Here is a 20,502-nt window from a genome sequence, read left to right on the forward strand (position 1 = left end):
ATTACATTATTGAACCGAACTGTACCCAAAGGTTGACTGTGTGTAAATGAAAACATTCGAAGTTACTAATTCAGTAAGTGTATTCACTTGAATGAGCCATGCGATATAAATTGCACGTGTATTTATTCATCGATCTTCTCCAACGAATGAAAGTTCCGCAGGTATAATAAGACGCTTTTAGCATAAAGTCTTACCACATACAAGAAGGGAAGACAACACGAGCGCTTACAACTGTTTAATGAAGTGAAAGCGATCGATATATATACCCCCCTCCAAAAAAAAAAACACTTGCGCATGCGCATGCGCACGTGTACAAGGTAACAAGCGCAGAGCTGTACATAGTACACATGTCCACGCACAGTGCATTCTGCATACATGCCTGCGTTGGCAGCAGTACAGATTATTCATGTTATCCAGGTATCACTGGATAAATACGAAAATGTAGGCAAGGAATAAGTAGCAGCTGGAAGAGAAGATATCCTCTCTTTATATTTTTGAATTTTGTATTGTACTTGTGTTTTGTGCTATATTGAGCGTTTATTTCGTGTTTCTAGTAAGTTCACCAACTTTAGCATTGTTCGTCATTGGACTGCGAATAATGACTCAAGATTATGTTTGCCTTCAATTGTTCTAACGTAGCCAATGGTTCCACTGTTTCCGGACATGGTGCATGGGCATCGGGAGCTTTGCAATCTGAGGCTTTTTTTCCTGGGGCCCACTGTTCTCTGTAGCAGGAAATCGACTGATACTTAATGCAGGGGCTTTATACAGGTGGTTTGCAGTAGTAAGTGGATGAAAGGGGAAGAGGAAAGGAAAGTGCACGGGCCTGTGACTGATGTTAACGCACCACCACCACTGCCGGCGTGCAGATAGAGAGGAGAAGGTTAGGTAGAGTTGCAGCAATGCGTTATCCCACTGAATGGACCTCCGCATAATGATTTTCATTGTAAAATGGAAATGTATGCTTCCTTCCGTCGGACTTGAGTTTCATCTTGAAGAGCCACTGAAGGCAACACCGTCTCGTTTTCGTTTTGTGCAGAATTTGATTCCCTGGTTCTTTCTGGCGGCGCTGACGTTTGTTCGACAGCAAAAGATGCTTTTAAACTAGCCAGATTTGTAAGTGAAAATAGAATAGTATTTATCGCCTTTCATTTCAAATTCCTGAATTCGATGACGACTCCGGGAGAGTTGGGGAATCCGCGATGGATGGTTTCAAATGAATTGCGATGGGGTCTAGCCTTAAAGATTCACTACCAAAGATGCATAGGACGTCAGCGCAGACTGCTTGTGGAGGCAGCTTGTGGTTATGGCAGGATCTTTGCCAAAAGTAACCAATCAACGCGGGTTGTTTCTTCGGCGTCTAGCGGAGCACTTATGGGCTCCCTTAAGCACTGAATGTCAGGTAAGGAGAACAGTTGTGCTAACTTTTCGAGGCCTTTTGGTCTTTAAGGATGCCAAAGATCTCCACTATATGACCGTGAAGCAAGCCCCGTTGCCTGGTTACGAATACCGTTTTTTTTTTCATGTTTGTTCAAAACGTGGGGAGATGGAAGAAAAAGCTGCTGAACAGCAGCTTGACAAGCTTCCACCCCCCTTGTTTACATAGGCGACAGCAGCTCATACAATATATATATATATATATATATATATATATATATATATATATATATATATATATATATATATATATATATATATATATATATATATATATATATATATATATATATATATATATACAGATCTGCATACACACAAAAAAAAACGTTTGGATGTGTATTTTATACATCAATAAAAAATGGCGAAAGACAATTTTGGTGAAATGTACAAGTACGAAACGCAGTGTAAGTATACATGATTGAAAATATCTCGAAGATTTGAAAGAACGGCAGTTATAAAACCAAACAGAAGAATTAACAGGTACACAGAGCACACAGATCAAACCCGAGAAAAAAAATTCATAAAAGGTAGTGCAGAGGTAGTACATTTGTAGCGTTTGAGAAAAAACAGAAGAAATTACTTTTTCTCAACGCTATTTCTAAAGAAGTAAAGGAATAAATCTGAATTCTGTTTCCGAAATGGTCATCAGATCAATTTCTTTGCGAAAGAAATAATTTATTACACTTAGTGCTGTGTATCGTAGCATTTGTTCCCCGTAATTAGTGCAGCTACGATGGACTTTCCAGTGCTCTGGATGTCTAGTTGTATAATAATGGGTATTCGTTTGCAAGTTTGCCAGTTTAGTTATGAGATTAATGCCTTGTTTCTTTTCATCCCTAAACTTCTGCAAAAATGATAGTCATACAAGTTCTCTGTTAATTAGTCTCTATGTTAATTATGCAAAGCCGATACCTGGCGATCCCGGCCACGGCGGTAGAATATCTATGGAGGCAAAATTCTAGAGGCCCGTGACCGTGCGATGTCGGTGCTGGTTAAAGAACCCAGGTGGTGGAAATGTCCGGAGCCCTTCTCTACGGCGTCCCTCATAGTCCGAGTCCTTTGGGACGTTGATGATGATGATAGTGTCCCAAGGTTGAATGGCACATGCCCACGGCGGAGGATTGGCCAATGTGCATTGCTGATTAGACGTTAAACCCCCACTGAGCACTGACTGTGGCTTCATTCTTTTCACGTATCTATATGCCACTTCATCTTTCTCGCCTGCGTATACTCATGGTCATCGCTTGGGCTGTTCGCTCGGGGCACGTATCAAGCTGCGGGTTGGAATAAACCTGGGGGCCTTAATTTTGGGGACACTTTTCTATCCCTTAAAATCTCCGTTATACTGTCGTTATGTCATTATACTTCGATGCAACTTCAAAAAAAAGTATACTTGGCTAAAGTGGAACATGGCCTGCAAGGTGTTCAATCCTTCCCCCCGAGTAATAAGCGATGTCAGCTTTTTAATAATTCAATATGTTAGACACGCATGCGTCGGCATTTAGTACCTATAGTAGCGATTAGGTTCTTGTTTGAATAAGGAGAACATCTTTAACAACGGTCTATTCTTTTTTCTAATAAGATAAAGAGCAAAATCTAATTTAGTCAATACTTGTTCCCGTGCCGTCAAATTGTTTATGGATTTTTAAAAGCATTACTTTTGTGCCTTCCCGCGCTCCGTAGAGAGTTCTGAAGACCTCGAACTAGCTTGAAAGATTAATAGAAAATACATCATAAATAATTTAATGCCTTTCAAATGTGCAAATATCAATACTTTTTCATCGAAGTGCTGTTCTGCATGCACCGAAGGCGCATACATTATTCAAAGCCAATGAGACAGCCCAGCGGTAAGCCTAAAACATTTGAAAATAAGCTGAATAACCAGACCAAGATCGCCCCAGCAGCCGCAGGAGCCCTGGACTGAGAGCTCCACCCATCCACGACTGAAATTTCCGAGCCAAATAAACGTTTTTCTATTTCTAAGGTAGAAGCTCTTTATTCCGCAGCGGTGGCCTATTGGTTGAGCATCCGTCTCGCATGCGGGAGGTACGGGGTTCGATTCCCACTGCCGCCGGGTACCCACCGGTGATACAATGGGCACAAGCTTCCCCTGGCTTGGTGCTCGGCTTATTCAGGGTGAAGGGCTTGGGAGGTAGGTCTTGACCCCACCTTGAGCAAGCTAAAAATGTCAAGGGCCTTGGCGTTCTTTGGACAAAGATTCTCTTGAGTTATAAAAATTCACTATCATTATTGTAGTCCTTTTTAAACTGGGGAAAGCAGCGTCATTAACTCGAGAAAGATGTTGGTGCCAATACTACTGTAATTTTGTTACAGGTACTTGGAAGTTAAAACGAATGTGGCAAACTGGTGATGATTCAAGGTTTGGTTCTGCCTGGTTTGTTCATTTTTCAGGCAGGAATGTGAATAACACATTGTGGACAGGATGTGTGCTCCTCGCACTGATTTTTCAGACCTCAGAATGGCGATGCTTGCACAACTGGGGATAATAGTCTCTGGAGCTGTAGCATAAGCTGCTAACTGGAGACCACACCTGTGTAGATGAAAGAGCAGGGTTTTACTTTAAAACTACACAAGCGTGGTCTTCCGATCAGAACGCATGACAACTTTCTGTCGTGTTCTTGTCGCGTGGCACAGAGTTGTGTATTTTGCATGTGTTGTGTCGTGCGACAGAGGCATGTGTCTTGGGTTCTGTCGTGAGACAAAAGTGTCTAACAGAGTAATCCTCTTCTTATTCGGAGCACGTGGAGCACATACTTTTTGTTCCAGACTGTACAACCAGCAAGTCTCACTCGACTAAAACGCTCAAAATAAAGATCCCTGGCATTTTGGTACAATAAAATTGGCGAGTTTATTTTCGCCTTATATGAGCAAGGAGATCGTCCTCACCCAAAGCAACACCTCCACCCAACCCGCCCCACACATTCTCACTCGAGACAGCACATCGCCTGCCTTCATTACCTCCCCAACAACCTCAATTCTGTGCCATAGAACCCAAATATTAGAAGAATCGTATTCTTGACTTCGATGTCTTCAGTGCCTTCAGCTCCTGGTGTGGGGACAGGAGACTTGGCTCGGCTAGTAATACTTCGACTCGAAAGCTGGCCCGTATCTCTGCACCATGGCGCTGGCAACGACATGGAGCAGCTCGTACTTCTTGAATTGGACCGTGTGGCTGTCATATGTGAAGCCCACCTCGTGAAAGTCGTCTCCGAGGTCATCGAATACGACGCACCTGTCATCCGGGTAGGCGTCCAGCAGCTTCTCCATCTACGAACATGCCCACACAAAAACAATTACTGCATTTACTACTAAACTTATCAATCCGTTTATTGATGTCGTTTGGGTGAATATAATTTTTCAGACGTGTAGGGAGGCTAGCCAGTCAATGGCGTCGACATATTTTCACGACTTCGCAAGAAATCAGTTCTCACTTGCTGAAGTCTTCCAGCCAACGGCACAATGATTTTGTAATGAAGCGCCATCTGTCTTTGTAGTGTGGCACATGAGATGTACAGTACGCGTTATATATTACTATGCCGCGGAGCCTGCTACGCAGCAGTATATTCTTGCACCTAAAATGTCTAATAAGCTACCAATGCTTACAGGTGTTACTATGATACTTCTCTTACCACCTACACAGATTTCGAAGCTTGAAGGTGTCTTAAATTTCCTGCTATGCGGCTCTAAAACAGGTTATGTGGCCTGTGAGCTTTTGGCGCGCCCTTTACGTGCTTGATGTAGACGATTAACGCCACTGTTTGGAGGGCCTCTCCAGGGCATTGGCCGTTGCGTTCTTGATTTGTATCCAGCTACATCTAACAGAGATGTGTGCGCAGAATTCGCCTGGGCCCAGTGAAGCTCCACCCAAATTCATGACTACCGAATTCTCTTCCTCCAAGAAAGCTTTACTTGAGCGTACGGGTTTTGACGAAACATCGAAAAGCATAATTTCTTTCCTTTTGCGCTTGATCAAAGGGAACAATAAAGCACATTCAGGGGCATTGTCCATTGTAACCAAAGGCTATTTAACTTGTACTGAAATTTTATACCATTTACAGTGTAGTTTCAGTTCCAATTTCCGCAGCTGGAGATGGCAGTGACGTCAGAAGTTTGAGATCACCTGAGGCATATCAAAGCTGTAATATATATTAGCTGTTTGTTCTTTCGCCAGCGTAAAAACTGGAGCAAATTACGACGATAAATCAACGTGTCTGTTACAGCTGTTGTACGCGTCACGTGATTTAAGTCTTGAGATGTTGCAAAATTGCAAAAAAAAAACTGCACTCAAAAAAGAGATTGAATTACTAACATTTTTACCGAGCAAAGGCGAATTTATGATTCCTTGTGCAGCATTCTAAAGAAAGAATGCTACAAAAGTTTGTAGCTCTCATCCAAAGAAAAGGGGTCGGGATTAGACGCAGCAGGAATACGGGAGGAGCACCATTGACGTATTGGTGCATATTGACGTACTATTAGGGACAAAAGTCTCAGTACACTTAAGCGGCAACAAGAAGCTGTTAACGCTCGTATTAGTCGGTGGCTAGGGACCACTGTCGCGGTGGCGAAAGTCTGGCCTATGTACTCTAATGACTGGTAAAGAAAGAGGCAACGACTGTAATACATGGCGCCTACCCTCTTAGATTATTTTTCTGGCCTCCTGGAGACTTTTGTCCCCGATAGTACTTGGAATTATCTGCAGCGCCATAGAGACAAGATTTCAACAGGAACGCAAAATAATGCAATGCTAAGATGTACGCCAAGCACGTGTTAAAAAGAATGAAGTTAAGGTATGTGAGGAGCGTTGTGTTAACAGCTAGTTAATCTTGCCTCAGGACAGCGTGTCCTGAAAAAATTAACGCTTGAAGTCTACTGTTAGTGGCCACTTGTATCTAACCATTAGTACTGGGACCGTCTTCTGTAAGCTGTCTATTTTTAAAAAGCCGAGTTCTTTGTCGTTGGTCACTCAGATATACCCTCGGCTTTCAAGCGTCTGCTGAAAACGGCCCGCCCATTGGGTAGAACGGGACCGGACATCATCGTTGACTGCGTATCGCGACCAATGGCAGCCCGTGTTCAGGTGCTGTCGCCTGCTCTTGACAGAGTTCTGCGATGCACTTCACCAGTGGCTGCATAATGCAGTCAATGTCAGCCAATGGTGAGGTTCGATCGTTAACCACTTAATGGCTGGCCGGGTCGCTTTCCGCGGAAGCTTCAAAGGCGCGGGTATATCTGAGTGACCAATGACAGAGGACCACACGGACGTGAAATCGCCATTTTAAAATGGACAGCTTATAGAATAAGGCACCTGGACTCTAATTTAGCGGAACCTCAGAGAACCGAGATAATGCGTTTTCATCACGTATAGAGAATAAGCAGAATGCAGACTGTAAGCACGAACTGCATTGCACAGCAGATGTCCAGCAATTTCCGACAAGAATTTTGAGAACTCGAAAATTGTAAGATACTTTTATGGTAATGTTGAAGGTAATGATCCATTCTTGTTATGTAGCAAAAATCTTTCTTTTAAAGTGTTTCCATCGGTCGCATCGAATAGTCAACACTCCCATAGAAACCCAATAGGGAGCGCTTTTGACGATAGCAAAAACGGTAACAGAAAAAAAAAAATCAAGACTGCCGTCGGGTGCTCTGCAGATACGTTGATTGTTGTAGTGAAATCATACATTATATTACAAAAAATGCGTTCATCAATGGTTTCCTGCTCAAAAATGCTTTTGTCCAGAATTGCAGGGTATCAATATGTGGGGTTCCCAAGGGGAACGCCGTAGGGAGGGGCTCCAAATTAATTTAGCACATCTGGGGTTGCATAACGCGTGCACAGCACACGGGCGTTAAATGGCAAGCAGTGGATAAAGCACTGCATAAAGCATTGCAAAAAAAAAGAAAGGAAAAATTGCGAAGTGTGCGGTCACTATTTCCACCTATAAAATACAGTGGAATGAATGGCCACGTATTCGGCTGTGAAAAAAAAAAATATTCTATGTTTGCTTGTTTTTGTTTTTTAATAGTGTCAAACATCACAGGGCGCCCTGAAACAGTTTTAGGCCTTGCTTTTGTTGAAAGAGGCTCTTAGCCAATCAGCGATTGGTCAAGACCCTTTGAATCGGTCAAGAGCGATTGCTCAAGAAGATCTTGGCGTTTCTCGACCAATCATCGACTTTCGTCTCTGACATCGGCGTGGTTCTGGTGTGACGACGGCTCTAATGTTTTCGCATTAAAAATCATGCACATGTGGTTTGATGACATTCTGCGAAAACGCGAAACGTCACATTTTAATCGAAATTTCCTATTGTAAATTGATTCCATGCGTTCGCTTCTCACGGTAAGAGTGAAAGGGGAGGCGAAGAAGACGGCCACTGCAATTACCATAATCCCAGCTGGCATGACTATAAACACCTTCAGCCTTTGGATACCTTGATAAACAGGGCTTTAAGGAGCAATGTTCGTAATATCCGAGAAGCCTGGATGCAATTAAGACGGCGCTAAAAGTGGACGGGTGCGTTTAAGTCACAAGGTGCGGAAGTGTGCAGTTGGGTCCTTGATTTGTGGCACGCGGTCCCATGTCAAGTTGTAATCAACTGCTTCACGATAGCCCGACTAAAAATGCTGCAACAAAGGTGCCGGATTTTGAAGGCGATGAAGACATTGACGAGTCGTTCGTCGAATCTAAAATGCTTGACTTTTTTTAGTCCGACAGCCCCGGAAAAGGTGATTTGGACAGATTATAAAATTAGCACCTAAAGAAAGGTCCACAGTTTCATTGTTTGACCTAAATTTTTTGTTTAACGATTATATATTGTTAAAGGAAAATAAAAAATATATATTTAAAATCGGTATATGTCCTTGTGATTATACACCAAGCCCGGATTATAGCTTAGAAAATACGGTACCTATCGAAGAAAGCTGTCCCATGCAAGCAGAAGTGAATGTGCAATGTATGTTTTATGTTTGAATTTTTACCGCACTGTATTCAATCTTATGCCAGCAGCAGAAAAACTCAGGGACACAGTGCTTGAAATGTACAGTCATTTGCAGTTACGATTATAGCGTAATGCAGGTAACACCTACATGTTTTGTTACAATTTAGCACATAACAATGGATGGTAAATTTTAACATCAGCACAATGTTTCAAATTTAACGTGTAAAGGGTTACTGCATATAACAAAACGTTTGTACACAATATTTTACAATTACCAGGGCTTTCTAAAGAGTGACTCACTCCTCTTTTGTACAATGCTTAGTCCACAATCATAGCCGCCGCCGCGGTGGCTGAGTGGTTATGGCGCTCGGCTGCTGGCCCGAAAGACGCGGGTTCGGTCCCGGCCGCGGCAGTCGAATTTCGATGGAGGCGAAATTCTAGAGGCCCGTGTACTGTGCGATGTCAGCGCATGTTAAAGAATCCCAGGTGGTCGAAATTTCCGGAGCCCTTCACTACGGCGTCAATAATAGCCTGAGTCGCCCTGGGACGTTAAAACCCCATAAAACCATGAAAAAACAATCACGTGTAACATGATGAAGTCGCGTACCTTGTATCTCAGCGTGCTGGCGTCGTCGTAAGCGAAGAACCCAATCAGGCTTCGCTGAAAGAGACCCTTCCAGAAATGGGTGTGCGTTGTGTTGTCGAACTCGTACTTGTACTTAAGCTCCTCTACCGGATACGTCCCGTTGACGCGGGTGGTGAACTGGTGACGCACCATCGTTAGGCGCACACCGAGAATATGAAAGGAAAGACAAAAAACATAAATCTTGCAGACTGCAACACTTCCTCGTATACGTCATCATCATCAGACGGACTGCAGGGCAAAGGCCTCTCCAATGTCTCTCCGATTAACCCTGTCCTTTGTCAGCTGCGGCCACCCTAGACCTGCAAACTTCTTAATCTCATCCGGCCACCTAACCTTCTGCCTGCATGTCCCTGCTATGCTTGCCTTCTATTGGACCAGCGGTCATCTTGCCTTCGCATTACATGCATGCCTCGCCTTCGCGTGCATCGTATACGTACTCGGAGGAAACGAAAATAAAAAGGAACCGAAAACAACTCAATCTAATTTGTGCGAAAATCACTTTTATGTATCTACCTGGCTAGTTTGTTCAGCTGCAACAGAAGCAGTGAGAAAAGTCGATTTCAATATCAAACATCTTTTTCTTTTTCCTGTCAGTAGACAAACTCGTGATGTCAGGTCTAGAAAAGACCCCATGTTCACCGTTTGGAAGGCAATAGCGGTGTGTTCGAAGATTCCAAGGTGGAAAATAATGTCGACGTCACCGCAGTTCTCTATACATGGCGGCGACAGTACCTGAATTTTATATTTCATCTCTTCCAGCTCACAGAAGTTACGTTTTCAGTGAAAGTAGCCTTTTTTGTCATTAAATTGCAGCAAAGTGTCGATATACACAAGCCAGCATCAGTTTGTCCCGATTGTCGTGACAATGTAGCCAACTTTTAAAAGGCAAGCTCTTTGGAAGCCGTTTCTTTTCCTCTCTATGGCATGATGCGAAGTGCCGCGGTTGGCACGTTGCAAATGAATCAAATTTAATTTAATCAATTTACCTGCCATGATAGGCAGGTTGCCCTCAACCCGATGGTTAGGTTGTGACGGCCTCACGTGATCACATGACCTTATGACTTCATCGCCCTTCTGACCAATCAGCGTCTTTATGACTAACGGACGACAAATTGCATGGTGTGAAGTCTAACGCTATGGCATTATTCAAAACCGCCCGCTTGTCGCAACCTTATCTGAGCCATAATCAAGCGCACTTTATTGACTTCCCAGCACCTCCACCAAATGTTACGCGATGACAAAGGTATTCAGCGTGGCCAAGGGTCGACGGCCTGAGACAGAGGAACCGCTCACAAAATATCACAAGCGCGCACCAGCGTCGTCGTCGTTCTAAAACACTTCGTCCTCCTCTAAGCGTACGTAGCAATATCGTATAATGTGAGCGTTTCAGTATAACTGCAGTGTACTAACAGTGCATGATCGCTACCGCGGAACATTACTAGCAGTCTCGCACGTGCATGCGCGCTTGACGACTTTTGCTTTGCTTTCTTTGTTATGAGGGGAGGGGGCCAAAAAGCCGAGGAACAATCTAGACAAACAATTGCGCAAACTGAGTGCAACAGGCGAGCACATGCCATACAAGTATCTCTACTGTTAAAAGGAACAAAGTGCGAGGATGAAATTGTTCATTACCCCATTCTAACAAATTACAAATAACAAGTACAGTTTTTCTGTTTTCTAATTTTTCTCTTGTGCCAGATTACCGGAAAGTAAATTTCAACTTTATTAGAGGCCCCCGCCGCGGTGGCTCAGTGGTTAGGGCGCTCGACTACTGATCCGGAGTTCCCGGGTTCGAACCCAACCGCGGCGGCTGCGTTTTTATGGAGGAAAAACGCTAAAGCGCCCGTGCGCTGTGCGATTTCAGTGCGCGTTAAAGATCCGCAGGTGGTCGAAATAATTCTGGAGCCCTCCACTACGGCACCTCTTCTTCCTTTCTTCTTTCACTCCCTCTTTATCCCTTCCCTTACGGCGCGGTTCAGGTGTCCAACGATATATGAGACAGATACTGCGCCATTTCCTTTCCCCCAAAACCAATTATTATTATTAACTTTATTAGAGAAAAAATTCGTCTTTTTACGCAAAAAAAAAAGTTGTTTTCTTGCATGTTGGAGGGGCCCTCACCGGACGCCACGGTGATGGTGACTAACATGGATGGATGGATGGATGGAAGGTAGGAGCGTCCCCTTTGAAACAGGATGGTGGCAGTTGCCACCATGCTCGGCTTTTTTTTTTGTTTAACTGTGTTGTAAATTATTAAGATTCGTCATTTTCTTTAAATACGTTTTCCTACACCTATAAACCGATGTCACCTCTCTGGTTTTGAGCCACAAATCTTCCAATCGCTTTTTGCTAATTTCTACCGCAGATTTATTTACATGACCATTGTTATCTCTAAACCCTAGCGCTCAGGAAGGGTGGCTGTGCCTGCATCGACATCCGGATGAATACCATCACATTTGAGTATGAGGTGTTAAATTGTTTCTACAGTTTCACCCCACACAGCACGTGTGTCATCTTCATTAAATTTCTTTTTGTAGCTGCACGTTCCAAGACACCCTGACCTAGCTTCAAAGAGTAGGGAACTGCCTCTTGAGTTATAAAACGTTTCCTTCCTGCCTTTTCCAGTGTTTTCAGCGCCATCAACGGCCTATAAGCTAAATAAAATTGCCTTACGGGGCTCCGTACGACCCTGCTATCCGTGCAGGTCTGGAGCATGCACTGTCTGGAGTTCTGTACGTGTCGCTTAGCGCAGCCGCACTATTCCGCCACTGCTGCTGGAGGGTGGAGGGTGGAGGTGGAGTGCAGTTGGGCGCTTACCCTCGTACGGGTGTAGCGCTGAACGGCGTCCGTTAAATGCTGAATCTCCTGCTTGAAGTCGATGGTTGAACCGCGGCCCTTGGCGTAGTTTATCGCCGATGACACAGAGAAGCATATTTTGTTGCGGTTAAGCACCGTCTTCCAGTGAGGGAACTCACGGAGCGCGTCCAGCTGCGACGAAAAAAAGCACGCATCAAGGTGTACGATCATGCGAAGGTGCAATCAGGGGCGAAAGGGAGCTCCACTGGAGTAGTAGTAGTAGTGGTTTATTTAAAACAACATAGCAACTCGAATTTTGTCGTAGAGTACGGTAGGTATACCAGTATACCACCGAGTTTGGGTATGAAGTACACATCTATGGCTGTACGCATATAGTAACGAGCAAAAGGCCGAGAATGAATGAATGAATGAATGAATGAATGAATGAATGAATGAATGAATGAATGAATGAATGAATGAATGAATGAATGAATGAATGAATGAAATGAATGAATGAAAACACGTCAGCTTATATCTCTTCTGGCGAATGAAACATCCATGCCCGCTCATATGCTTCCGGCCTTTTCAGTGAACCCACATGCCTGGCCGCTCAGTAATATTTCTAGTGCGAAAGCACCTTATCACGCGGTCAGACCGGCTCGCCGAGTTTGTGCGAAGCTTGACTTTGAGGGTGACCTTGACCAAACTATAAATAAATAAATGAAATAATTTTTGCCGCGACTGGGAATTCAACCCACGGCAGCAAGAACATATCAGGTTCTCTGGCCACTGCACGGGAGCCCTATATGATCTCCACGACTGATCACTCATCGTGTTAAACTGAAATACTCTCACGCACCGTGCATTGCACATCGTCGTCTTCATCAACTTCTATCTGCGGAGCGAACGGATTGGATCAGTTGAACTTCGATCAGAACTTAACCTGAGCCTAATATCGTCGCCAGACGTGCCGACGACCCAGCAAATCAAAACTATGAGCCAACCAGGCTAAACAGATGCTGTCGCACATCAACTCTGCTTAGCTTCGTTAAGACCATGCCACTTTTTTTCATAAAGAAACATCATATGAAATCGATAGGGTCGACGCATACGGAGAGTGCATAAAGCTCGATATGTAAAAAAAATCTTAAATGCATATGCAAATTCTGCTGACGAACGTTCGCACAGCGCGTCATTTACCCGCCTAGGTCGCGCTGCCGATCACTTTTGCAGACGGGCGGTTGGTGGCGCGAGTGATAATTTTCAGTTAATGACCAATTCCGGTAACCTCCTGAGCGTGCACCGAGCCGAAATAAGAAACCACAGAACCTTTGGCACTTCGACTTGATGCTAACCACGCTCGTCAGCGGAGCTGCACAATCGTGTGAGAGGCGTTGAAGGCTCGCTGTGTCATCGCATTCGGCCTTGCTTCGCCTCCTACTGCTGTGCTGGCCTTGCAGTTGGTTCAAACGGGTCTGGTTGGGGAGAATGCATGGTGTTAAGGTTGGGCTGGCTTTATATTAGAACTAAGGCACTCATACTCTGGGTCGAACCCGCGGCGGTGCGAACAGAACACCTTCGCAGGCCGCTGCGCGAAGGCTATCGCCGCAGCCGAACACGCCTCGCGGCGGCGCGAACAGATCAGCTTCGCAGGCCGCTGCACGAAGGGTGCGTAAGGCTATCGCCGCAGCCGAACACGCCTCGCGGCGGCGCGGACAGATCAGCTTCGCAGGCCGCTGCACGAAAGGTGCGTAAGGCTATCGCCCCAGCCGAACACGCCTCGCGGCGGCGCGAACAGATCAGCTTCGCAGGCAGCTGCACGAAGGGTGCGTAAGGCTATCGCCCCAGCCGAACACGCCTCGCGGCGGCGCGAACAGATCAGCTTCGCAGGCCGCTGCACGAAGGGTGCGTAAGGCTATCACCCCAGCCGAACACACCTCGTGGCGGCGCGAACAGATCAGTTTCGCAGGCCGCTGCACGAAGGGTGCGTAAGGCTATCGCCCCAGCCGAACACACCTCGTGGCGGCGCGAACAGATCAGTTTCGCAGGCCGCTGCACGAAGGGTGCGTAAGGCTATCGCCGCAGCCGAACACGCCTCGCGGAGGCGCGAACAGATCAGCTTCGCAGGCCGCTGCACGAAGGGTGCGTAAGGCTATCGCCCCAGCCGAACACGCCTCGCGGCGGTGCGAACAGATCAGCTTCGCAGGCCGCTGCACGAAGGGTGCGTAAGGCTATCGCCCCAGCCGAACACGCCTCGCGGCGGCGCGAACAGATCAGCTTCGCAGGCCGCTGCACGAAGGGTGCGTAAGGCTATCGCCCCAGCCGAACACACCTCGTGGCGGCGCGAACAGATCAGTTTCGCAGGCCGCTGCACGAAGGGTGCGTAAGGCTATCGCCGCAGCCGAACACGCCTCGCGGAGGCGCGAACAGATCAGCTTCGCAGGCCGCTGCACGAAGGGTGCGTAAGGCTATCGCCCCAGCCGAGCACGCCTCGCGGTGGCGCGAACAGAGCAGCTTCGCAGGCCGCTGCACGAAGGCTATCGCCGCAGCCGAACACGCCTCGCGTTGAACTGCAGCATACCCTGGCGCTGTGCTCTGAACGTAGTCTTCGCTGTCCACAAATACTGCCCGGGCTTTCGCACTATAATCGGTTTAGAGAAGCTAAACCCTGGAACTTTTTCAGTGTGTAGTGTTACGAAGCCACTGCAATATCCTGACATCTTACAAGTGCGTTGTTGCGCAACTGTCACTTTGGGGTCCGGTCACCGCGTTTACAGCGAGAAACCGCCCGGAGAGCAACGAGGAGACTCGTAGAAGCAGATGTGGACGTCCCTGTCTGGCATCGTCTTTAATTGCTTCGTTGTTCTCAGAGATAACCACCATGCAGTTGGGGCTGAGTGTGATGCCGTACAACCGCGAAGGCAGTTTGAATTGTGCGCCGTTAACTCTGCATACGTCACCAACGGACGTTCCGTTTGCTCCAAGCTTCCTGCGCACCGCGTGCGCTCGGTTTCGGTTTTGTGCGAAAAAATGCTCCGGATTACCTGGCGCTGCAGATTTTTAGGGACTGACTCTCCCTTCGTTTCAAAGACTGATATGTGATTTCCAGAAGTGTTGCTTGTTGGGCGAGTTGGTGATCCGTAATAATAGAGTATAGCCCGCAACAGGACAAAAGGAGGAACACAGATTAATAATAATAGAGTAGCGTGTAACAAAACAGGACAACAGGCGGAACACAGAACGACACGAGGGTGTGTCGTTCTGTGTTCCTCCTTTTGTCCTGTTTTGTTACGCGCTACTTTTATTTTTATGATATATGATAGTTTTGTCCACATGCCTTCGAACTTTTATTGGCTTAACCACCAGGATTTGCTAACTTAAACGTTAGTTAACTTCGATAATTAACTGGCTTCCGCCTACTAATTGACTTTCCGCGGCTGATGCTGTTTCTGAAAGGATCTTCTATTTCGAACTCGAAATGTTAAAGAATATTTGAGTGCTCGCTATAACTCCCCGTAGAAGCTTAGGTGCCAATTTCGGCGAAGTCGTGCCCCTTCACGCTCAGCAGGCCACACAGCGAGGAAGGCTACGTGAGTGCCGAAGCTGTCACAGCAACTACGTGTTCTGAACGGTGACGTGCAAACTCACCATGCCTCGCATGCCGGGGTAGGGCGGGCGAATCGGGTTGGGCGGAGAAGCCCAATAGAAACCGGGGCTGTACATCGCCTGCTGGACGAGATTTGGCTCGTCCGTCGTGTTGCTGGTGCTCAGGCCCACAATATCGGCCACACTGCAGGCAATGGTCGACGAGTTTATGAGTGCCATACTAGGGTACAACCCACAAACGAAGCGACAAATGAGCCTCGTGTAATATCGTCCAACCAATGGCGTCAGAGTGTTACCACGATGTTGCGGTTAACCATTTTGCACTAAATTTCACTCGATCTGGTTCAACACAAGTTGTAGTTAGTTGCTGGAACTTAAGTGTAACTTTTGAAGAAGTTCCACTTGCATGAATACAACCGATGTTTTAGGGCTGGATGTGGAAGACCCTTCCGAAACTAATGCATTAAAAAAGTTTCCCCACGCGGAGCTTGCGTCTTTTCCTCTCGTGATCAGTGACCTAGTTCTATCTGGAACGTGCCATGAGGTAACTGTGTTCCACATAACCGTTACGAGAAAAGACGACGAGCTGGCTGGTCCAGGGACATCAACGTGTTCCACATAAGTTCCACTTAAAAAGGCGAGAAAAATTATACCGCAGGAAAATAAACGAGCCTCGTTCCTGATAAAGTAAGTGGAACAGAGGTTTTAACCAGAACTTGTGTGAAACCGCAAAATTCTATGCGGAACCAAGATTAAGAGTGCTATTGCATGGCATCGCGGGTGTCTGCAAACAGCTGCGTTCGATCCCGCAAATTTTCATTCAGCAATCAACCGCCAAAGTCCCTGAACCACGGTGGCAGGGAGATCAAACCCGGCAGGCTGGCACACCTTACCCAAAAAAGTTCTTGACGTGTCTCTCGGGTATGAGCCTGTCGCCTCCGGGCCAAACGGCAGCTGTATGTATGTAGCTCCACCCCGGGGGTATGATGGGATTTCGAGGGCCGCGAAATATGCTGCGCTGAAAAGGAGTTATGAAATAAGAACAAAATTGAAAAAGCGCTAACGTAATCTGGCACCAGCTTCAGCGTCGGCTCTTACGTGAGTCATGTAAGATGAACGCGAAGTGGAAAATGGGAAACGGACAACTTATAGAATACGCCCCCAAAGCCTTCAAAAGATATGAAAGTCTAAAATATGAAATGCTGCGGCCATCTTTGCCGAATGGAACCAGGCAACGAGGTTCAATTCAAGTATATTTGCATCTATACATGTACACATGACAGGAGTACAGACAAAAATCCAAATGAATTCGGCTTGACGGGGTCTGTACCCCATACAGAAATGGCACTATACACAATAAAGGGAACGCAAAAATACAATAATTGATAAACGAAAAAAAATCATAGGTGAACATTCTTTAACAGAAATACATGCGGGTAAAAAATCAACGACAGAATACCGCAAGGAATTAAATTACAGAAAGTGTATAGTATGAAATGATACAAATAAAACAGCCTTGAAATTCACTTGTATAAATAATAAGTTGTTTACAAGCAAAGAAAATTGAGTGTATACTACAGCAAAACCAAAAAAAAAAAGGAATCCACAATGAGCCCATTAAAAGGAGAGGTAGGTGTCTATTGAGTTTCTAATGAGTTTAACTAAGATGGCAGTGTGTGGCGTAGGTTTTCTTCTTCAGCCGTATGTAGGAGGTATGCACTCAAGTCACAGTGGTCACAATTTTGACGTCCATTCAGCATGGCGAAGGGCTGCAGAGCATGTCTAATCGGCTTATCCACCCCCCACCCCCCTCCTACAGCCTGCAACGCTGAGGAAGTATTTGTTGGACACCAAAATGGCACCCGTGACGTCAAAATAATACTTCCAATTGGGGAGATTTGGCATCGTAAAAGAGACCAGAAGACATTGAAAGATGAATACAAAGGCTCTCCTTAATTTGCAGTGAATTAGAGCCTAAAGCGGGCCATAAGTACTCCGCTATATGGCTAAGAAACAAACCGCGTTGATTGGTTACTTTTATCAAAGACCGTACCATGCCACAGACTGCTTCCACAAGCAAACTGCCCTAAAGTCACCTGTAAGGACTATATCCCATCACAATTCATTTCAAACCATCCATCACGGAGTCCACAACCCTCCCGGTGTCGTCACCGATCTCAGGAATTTGTAACAAGTGGCGCGAAATACTATTCCGTTTTCAGCTGAAAATTTGTCTTCAGCTGCTGAACCACCATCAACGCAGCCAGAAAAAAAAGCAGAGAATCCAATTCTGCACAAAAAGAAAACAAGATGGTGTTCTCGTCAGTGGCTCTTAGAAGGGAAACTCAAGCCTGAGGGAAAGAAGCATCGATCCTAATTTCACAGCGAAAGCTGTTAAACGGAGCCCCATTCGGCGCATTACACACAAAAAAAATTGTCCAATACGCACGCGACAAACTTCCCGCAACCTTTGTAGGAACGCATTCCTGCAGACCGCCTGTATTATTTTGCTGGCTGTCTTTAATGTCCGCTTTGCTTCTACCTGTATCGTTAGCCACAACAGCATTACATGCAGTGCGGAATCAGAAGGGGGGGGGGGGGTGAAAATCTGACACGCAAGCCGTGGAATGCACATGTGCACCCCCTCCTCCCCCCTCCCCCCCCAAAAAAGAGACGCATTGAAAAATCAGTGACCTTGAACGTCGCTCTGCTGAACGTGGTAGAGGCGAATACTTACGTTTACGGTCAACTCGATCTGATGGTCCCCTCTGGTATCTCTAATTATCGTATTGATGATAGCGAATCCGTCGAATCTGGAAGTATTGATCGATCCTATAAACGGCTGGCGTAAAAAGGAGTGTAGGCTGTCACGTATCTTTTCAACTTCCCAAAAGTTCGTACTGCAGGAAAAATAAGACAAAGAAATTTTAGGAGCGATCGGCTACCGTATTCTCGCGCGCATTGCCCTCTGGTACATATATAGGAGACCTCTGCAATTTTTACCCCCCCCCCCCCCCCCATGTCGTCTTCCGGTGGAAATTCGTTGTCTATCTCTCTGTACACCTGTATCTGTGTCTCCGGGGCATCCTACAGTAAAAAATGCATTTACCACTTACAGAAAGCAAAGCACTCGTCTAGAGAACGTTCTGGGCGGGTTTCGGGCTGAACACGCGATTTCTAGCGATAACATTTGGTTAAAAGTGGTCTGGATGTTAGCATGCGCAGTTAAACTCGTAGGATTTCATTCTCATTTTTTGCCTTCCTGGAGACACCAGCTTTGGGAGCTGCGGAACACACAGTTCTGTCGTTCTCAACATATACGAGATGCATTTCGCATGCGAGGAGAACACAAACCCTTGGACCCAGCTGCCAACATTCTAATGTCAGACCACGGCACTCATTGGAGCATTCGTATCAATTTGGCGGGTGGCGACACACCATGCACATAACTTTATACTCATGAAACAAGCAAAGCCTCTTCGTGAACTATGCGGAGAAGTGGTCACAGCAAACCGCATTTTATTTTCATGTACAAAGGTTGAGAAATTAAGGATAATGCATTTCAAGGTGTTTAGGAACGATCTAATACATTCTTTTTCACCTTCTTTGGAGAAATACATTGTAGTCATTTAGGCAAATATTTACTACCTCATTTTTGGCTCATGATAGCATTAGCCGCTTGTATGTCAAATACCCAGACAACAATATTTTTTGTGCGGGCAATATGCATGAAAATGCGTGACATGCATGACCAACAATCCTGTATGCGCCTAACCTTGTGATCTCCCGTTTTTCACGTACAGTGCAGAACTAACAGCAATGCTTCGTGCAAAGTTTTCACGGACGTAAGCGCCAGCCGCGTTCATCCTCACCTCCCCGATGTTGATAAAATCAATGAAGCCGAATTTTGCCGAAACGTCTCCTAGACGTCGGGAAAAAGAAGTTTTTTTTTTTCAGAAACTTCTCTAAGACGTCTGCAGTAAGACGTTTCTACAGAAAAGTGCTCAAAACGTCTAACTCATGACCACACCAAAAAGGCTTTTGGGGCCAGAAGACTCTTTGTACAGGCTTTAAACGCGTGGATGCCCAAAAATGTCCACCAGGTGTTCAGCTTTGAAAATCGGCAGCTGTGAAACTACATCACATCACTTCGCGATTTTTTTCTTAATGTTGTGTGCGTTCTTTTAATCCTTATACACACGAAGTTAATTGATGAGCACTGATAAATATGGCCTCTTATCGCTATGTATTCAGCTAAGTGTATCGGAGTTCACACATGCGACTGTGATCTGTAATAAACTAGTTTGTCCTTGCCTCTGGGATACGTTTATTACAGCCAACAGTAGTGTTCTCACTTTTATATAGCTCACTGTGCTTATATCTATCACCGCGCTTAGACCACACATACAGTTTGCCAAATTATATGCCATACTAATACATTACCCGACATATTCATTCCCCGCAGATAGGGACGAAGTAACTGAGTTTTCTCTTCAGTTGCAACCATAAATAAATTTTCAGTATTTTTCAATTTTAAATTGATTGGACGCTCCGACACGGCACATAGGCTGTGGTGGACGCCGTAGTAGAGGTATCCGGATTAATTTAGGCCACCTGAGGTTCTCTAACGCGCGCTGACATCGCGCAGCACACAGGCGTTTTCGTAATTCGCCTCCATCGAAAAATGGCCGCCGTGGACGCGATTCAGTCTCGCTACCTTGAGATCAGCAGCCGAACGCCAAAGCCACTAAGGCAGCCCCGTGTTTATCAAGATTTTTCAGCCTGCTGCACGTTATGTGTGTAGTATGCTGGTGACAAACCTGAAGTATTACATTAGATCACATGCTTCTTTCACATATGTCAGGGCATAATTTTCGCCATTATTATATAGCGAAAATAAAAAGTAATGTAGTTATTTTTCATACAGGTCTGTAAAATAATTATATAGTTATGTATAAAAATTACATGTATTGCTCTGTTAAATAAAAAAACGCCTGTAATCTGCAGGTTTCTATTGTAGGTCAATATTTCTCTGTTACGTTGTAGCTCAACTAC

General features: G+C 45.5%; 1 protein-coding gene across 1 annotated transcript; it reads right to left on the minus strand.

Annotated features, from left to right (window-relative positions):
• Positions 1 to 4,480: 4,480 nt before the first annotated feature.
• LOC144100233 (uncharacterized) lies at positions 4,481 to 18,341 on the minus strand. Its single transcript, XM_077633251.1, has 6 exons — positions 18,185 to 18,341; positions 16,341 to 16,465; positions 15,490 to 15,631; positions 11,863 to 12,033; positions 9,007 to 9,162; positions 4,481 to 4,728 (listed from the first exon to the last, which is right to left on the minus strand). Exons 3-6 carry the CDS (start codon positions 15,562 to 15,564, stop codon positions 4,537 to 4,539), a joined length of 594 nt encoding a protein of 197 aa, XP_077489377.1. The 5' UTR covers positions 15,565 to 15,631; positions 16,341 to 16,465; positions 18,185 to 18,341; the 3' UTR covers positions 4,481 to 4,536.
• Between the last annotated feature and the right edge of the window lie 2,161 nt (positions 18,342 to 20,502).

This window comes from Amblyomma americanum, chromosome 8, assembly GCF_052857255.1.
Source record: "Amblyomma americanum isolate KBUSLIRL-KWMA chromosome 8, ASM5285725v1, whole genome shotgun sequence".
In the NCBI taxonomy this organism is placed as follows: domain Eukaryota; kingdom Metazoa; phylum Arthropoda; class Arachnida; order Ixodida; family Ixodidae; genus Amblyomma; species Amblyomma americanum.

Excerpts from the sequence above, each read along its gene's own strand:
- LOC144100233 (XM_077633251.1), bottom strand. The coding sequence starts at position 15,564 with ATGTACAGCCCCGGTTTCTATTGGGCTTCTCCGCCCAACCCGATTCGC. Across the intron at positions 12,034-15,489 it reads ACCCCGGCATGCGAGGCATG|CTGGACGCGCTCCGTGAGTT; the intron begins GTGAGTTTGCAC and ends TTTTCGTCGCAG. Across the intron at positions 9,163-11,862 it reads AGCGCTACACCCGTACGAGG|TTCACCACCCGCGTCAACGG; the intron begins GTAAGCGCCCAA and ends GTGCGTCACCAG.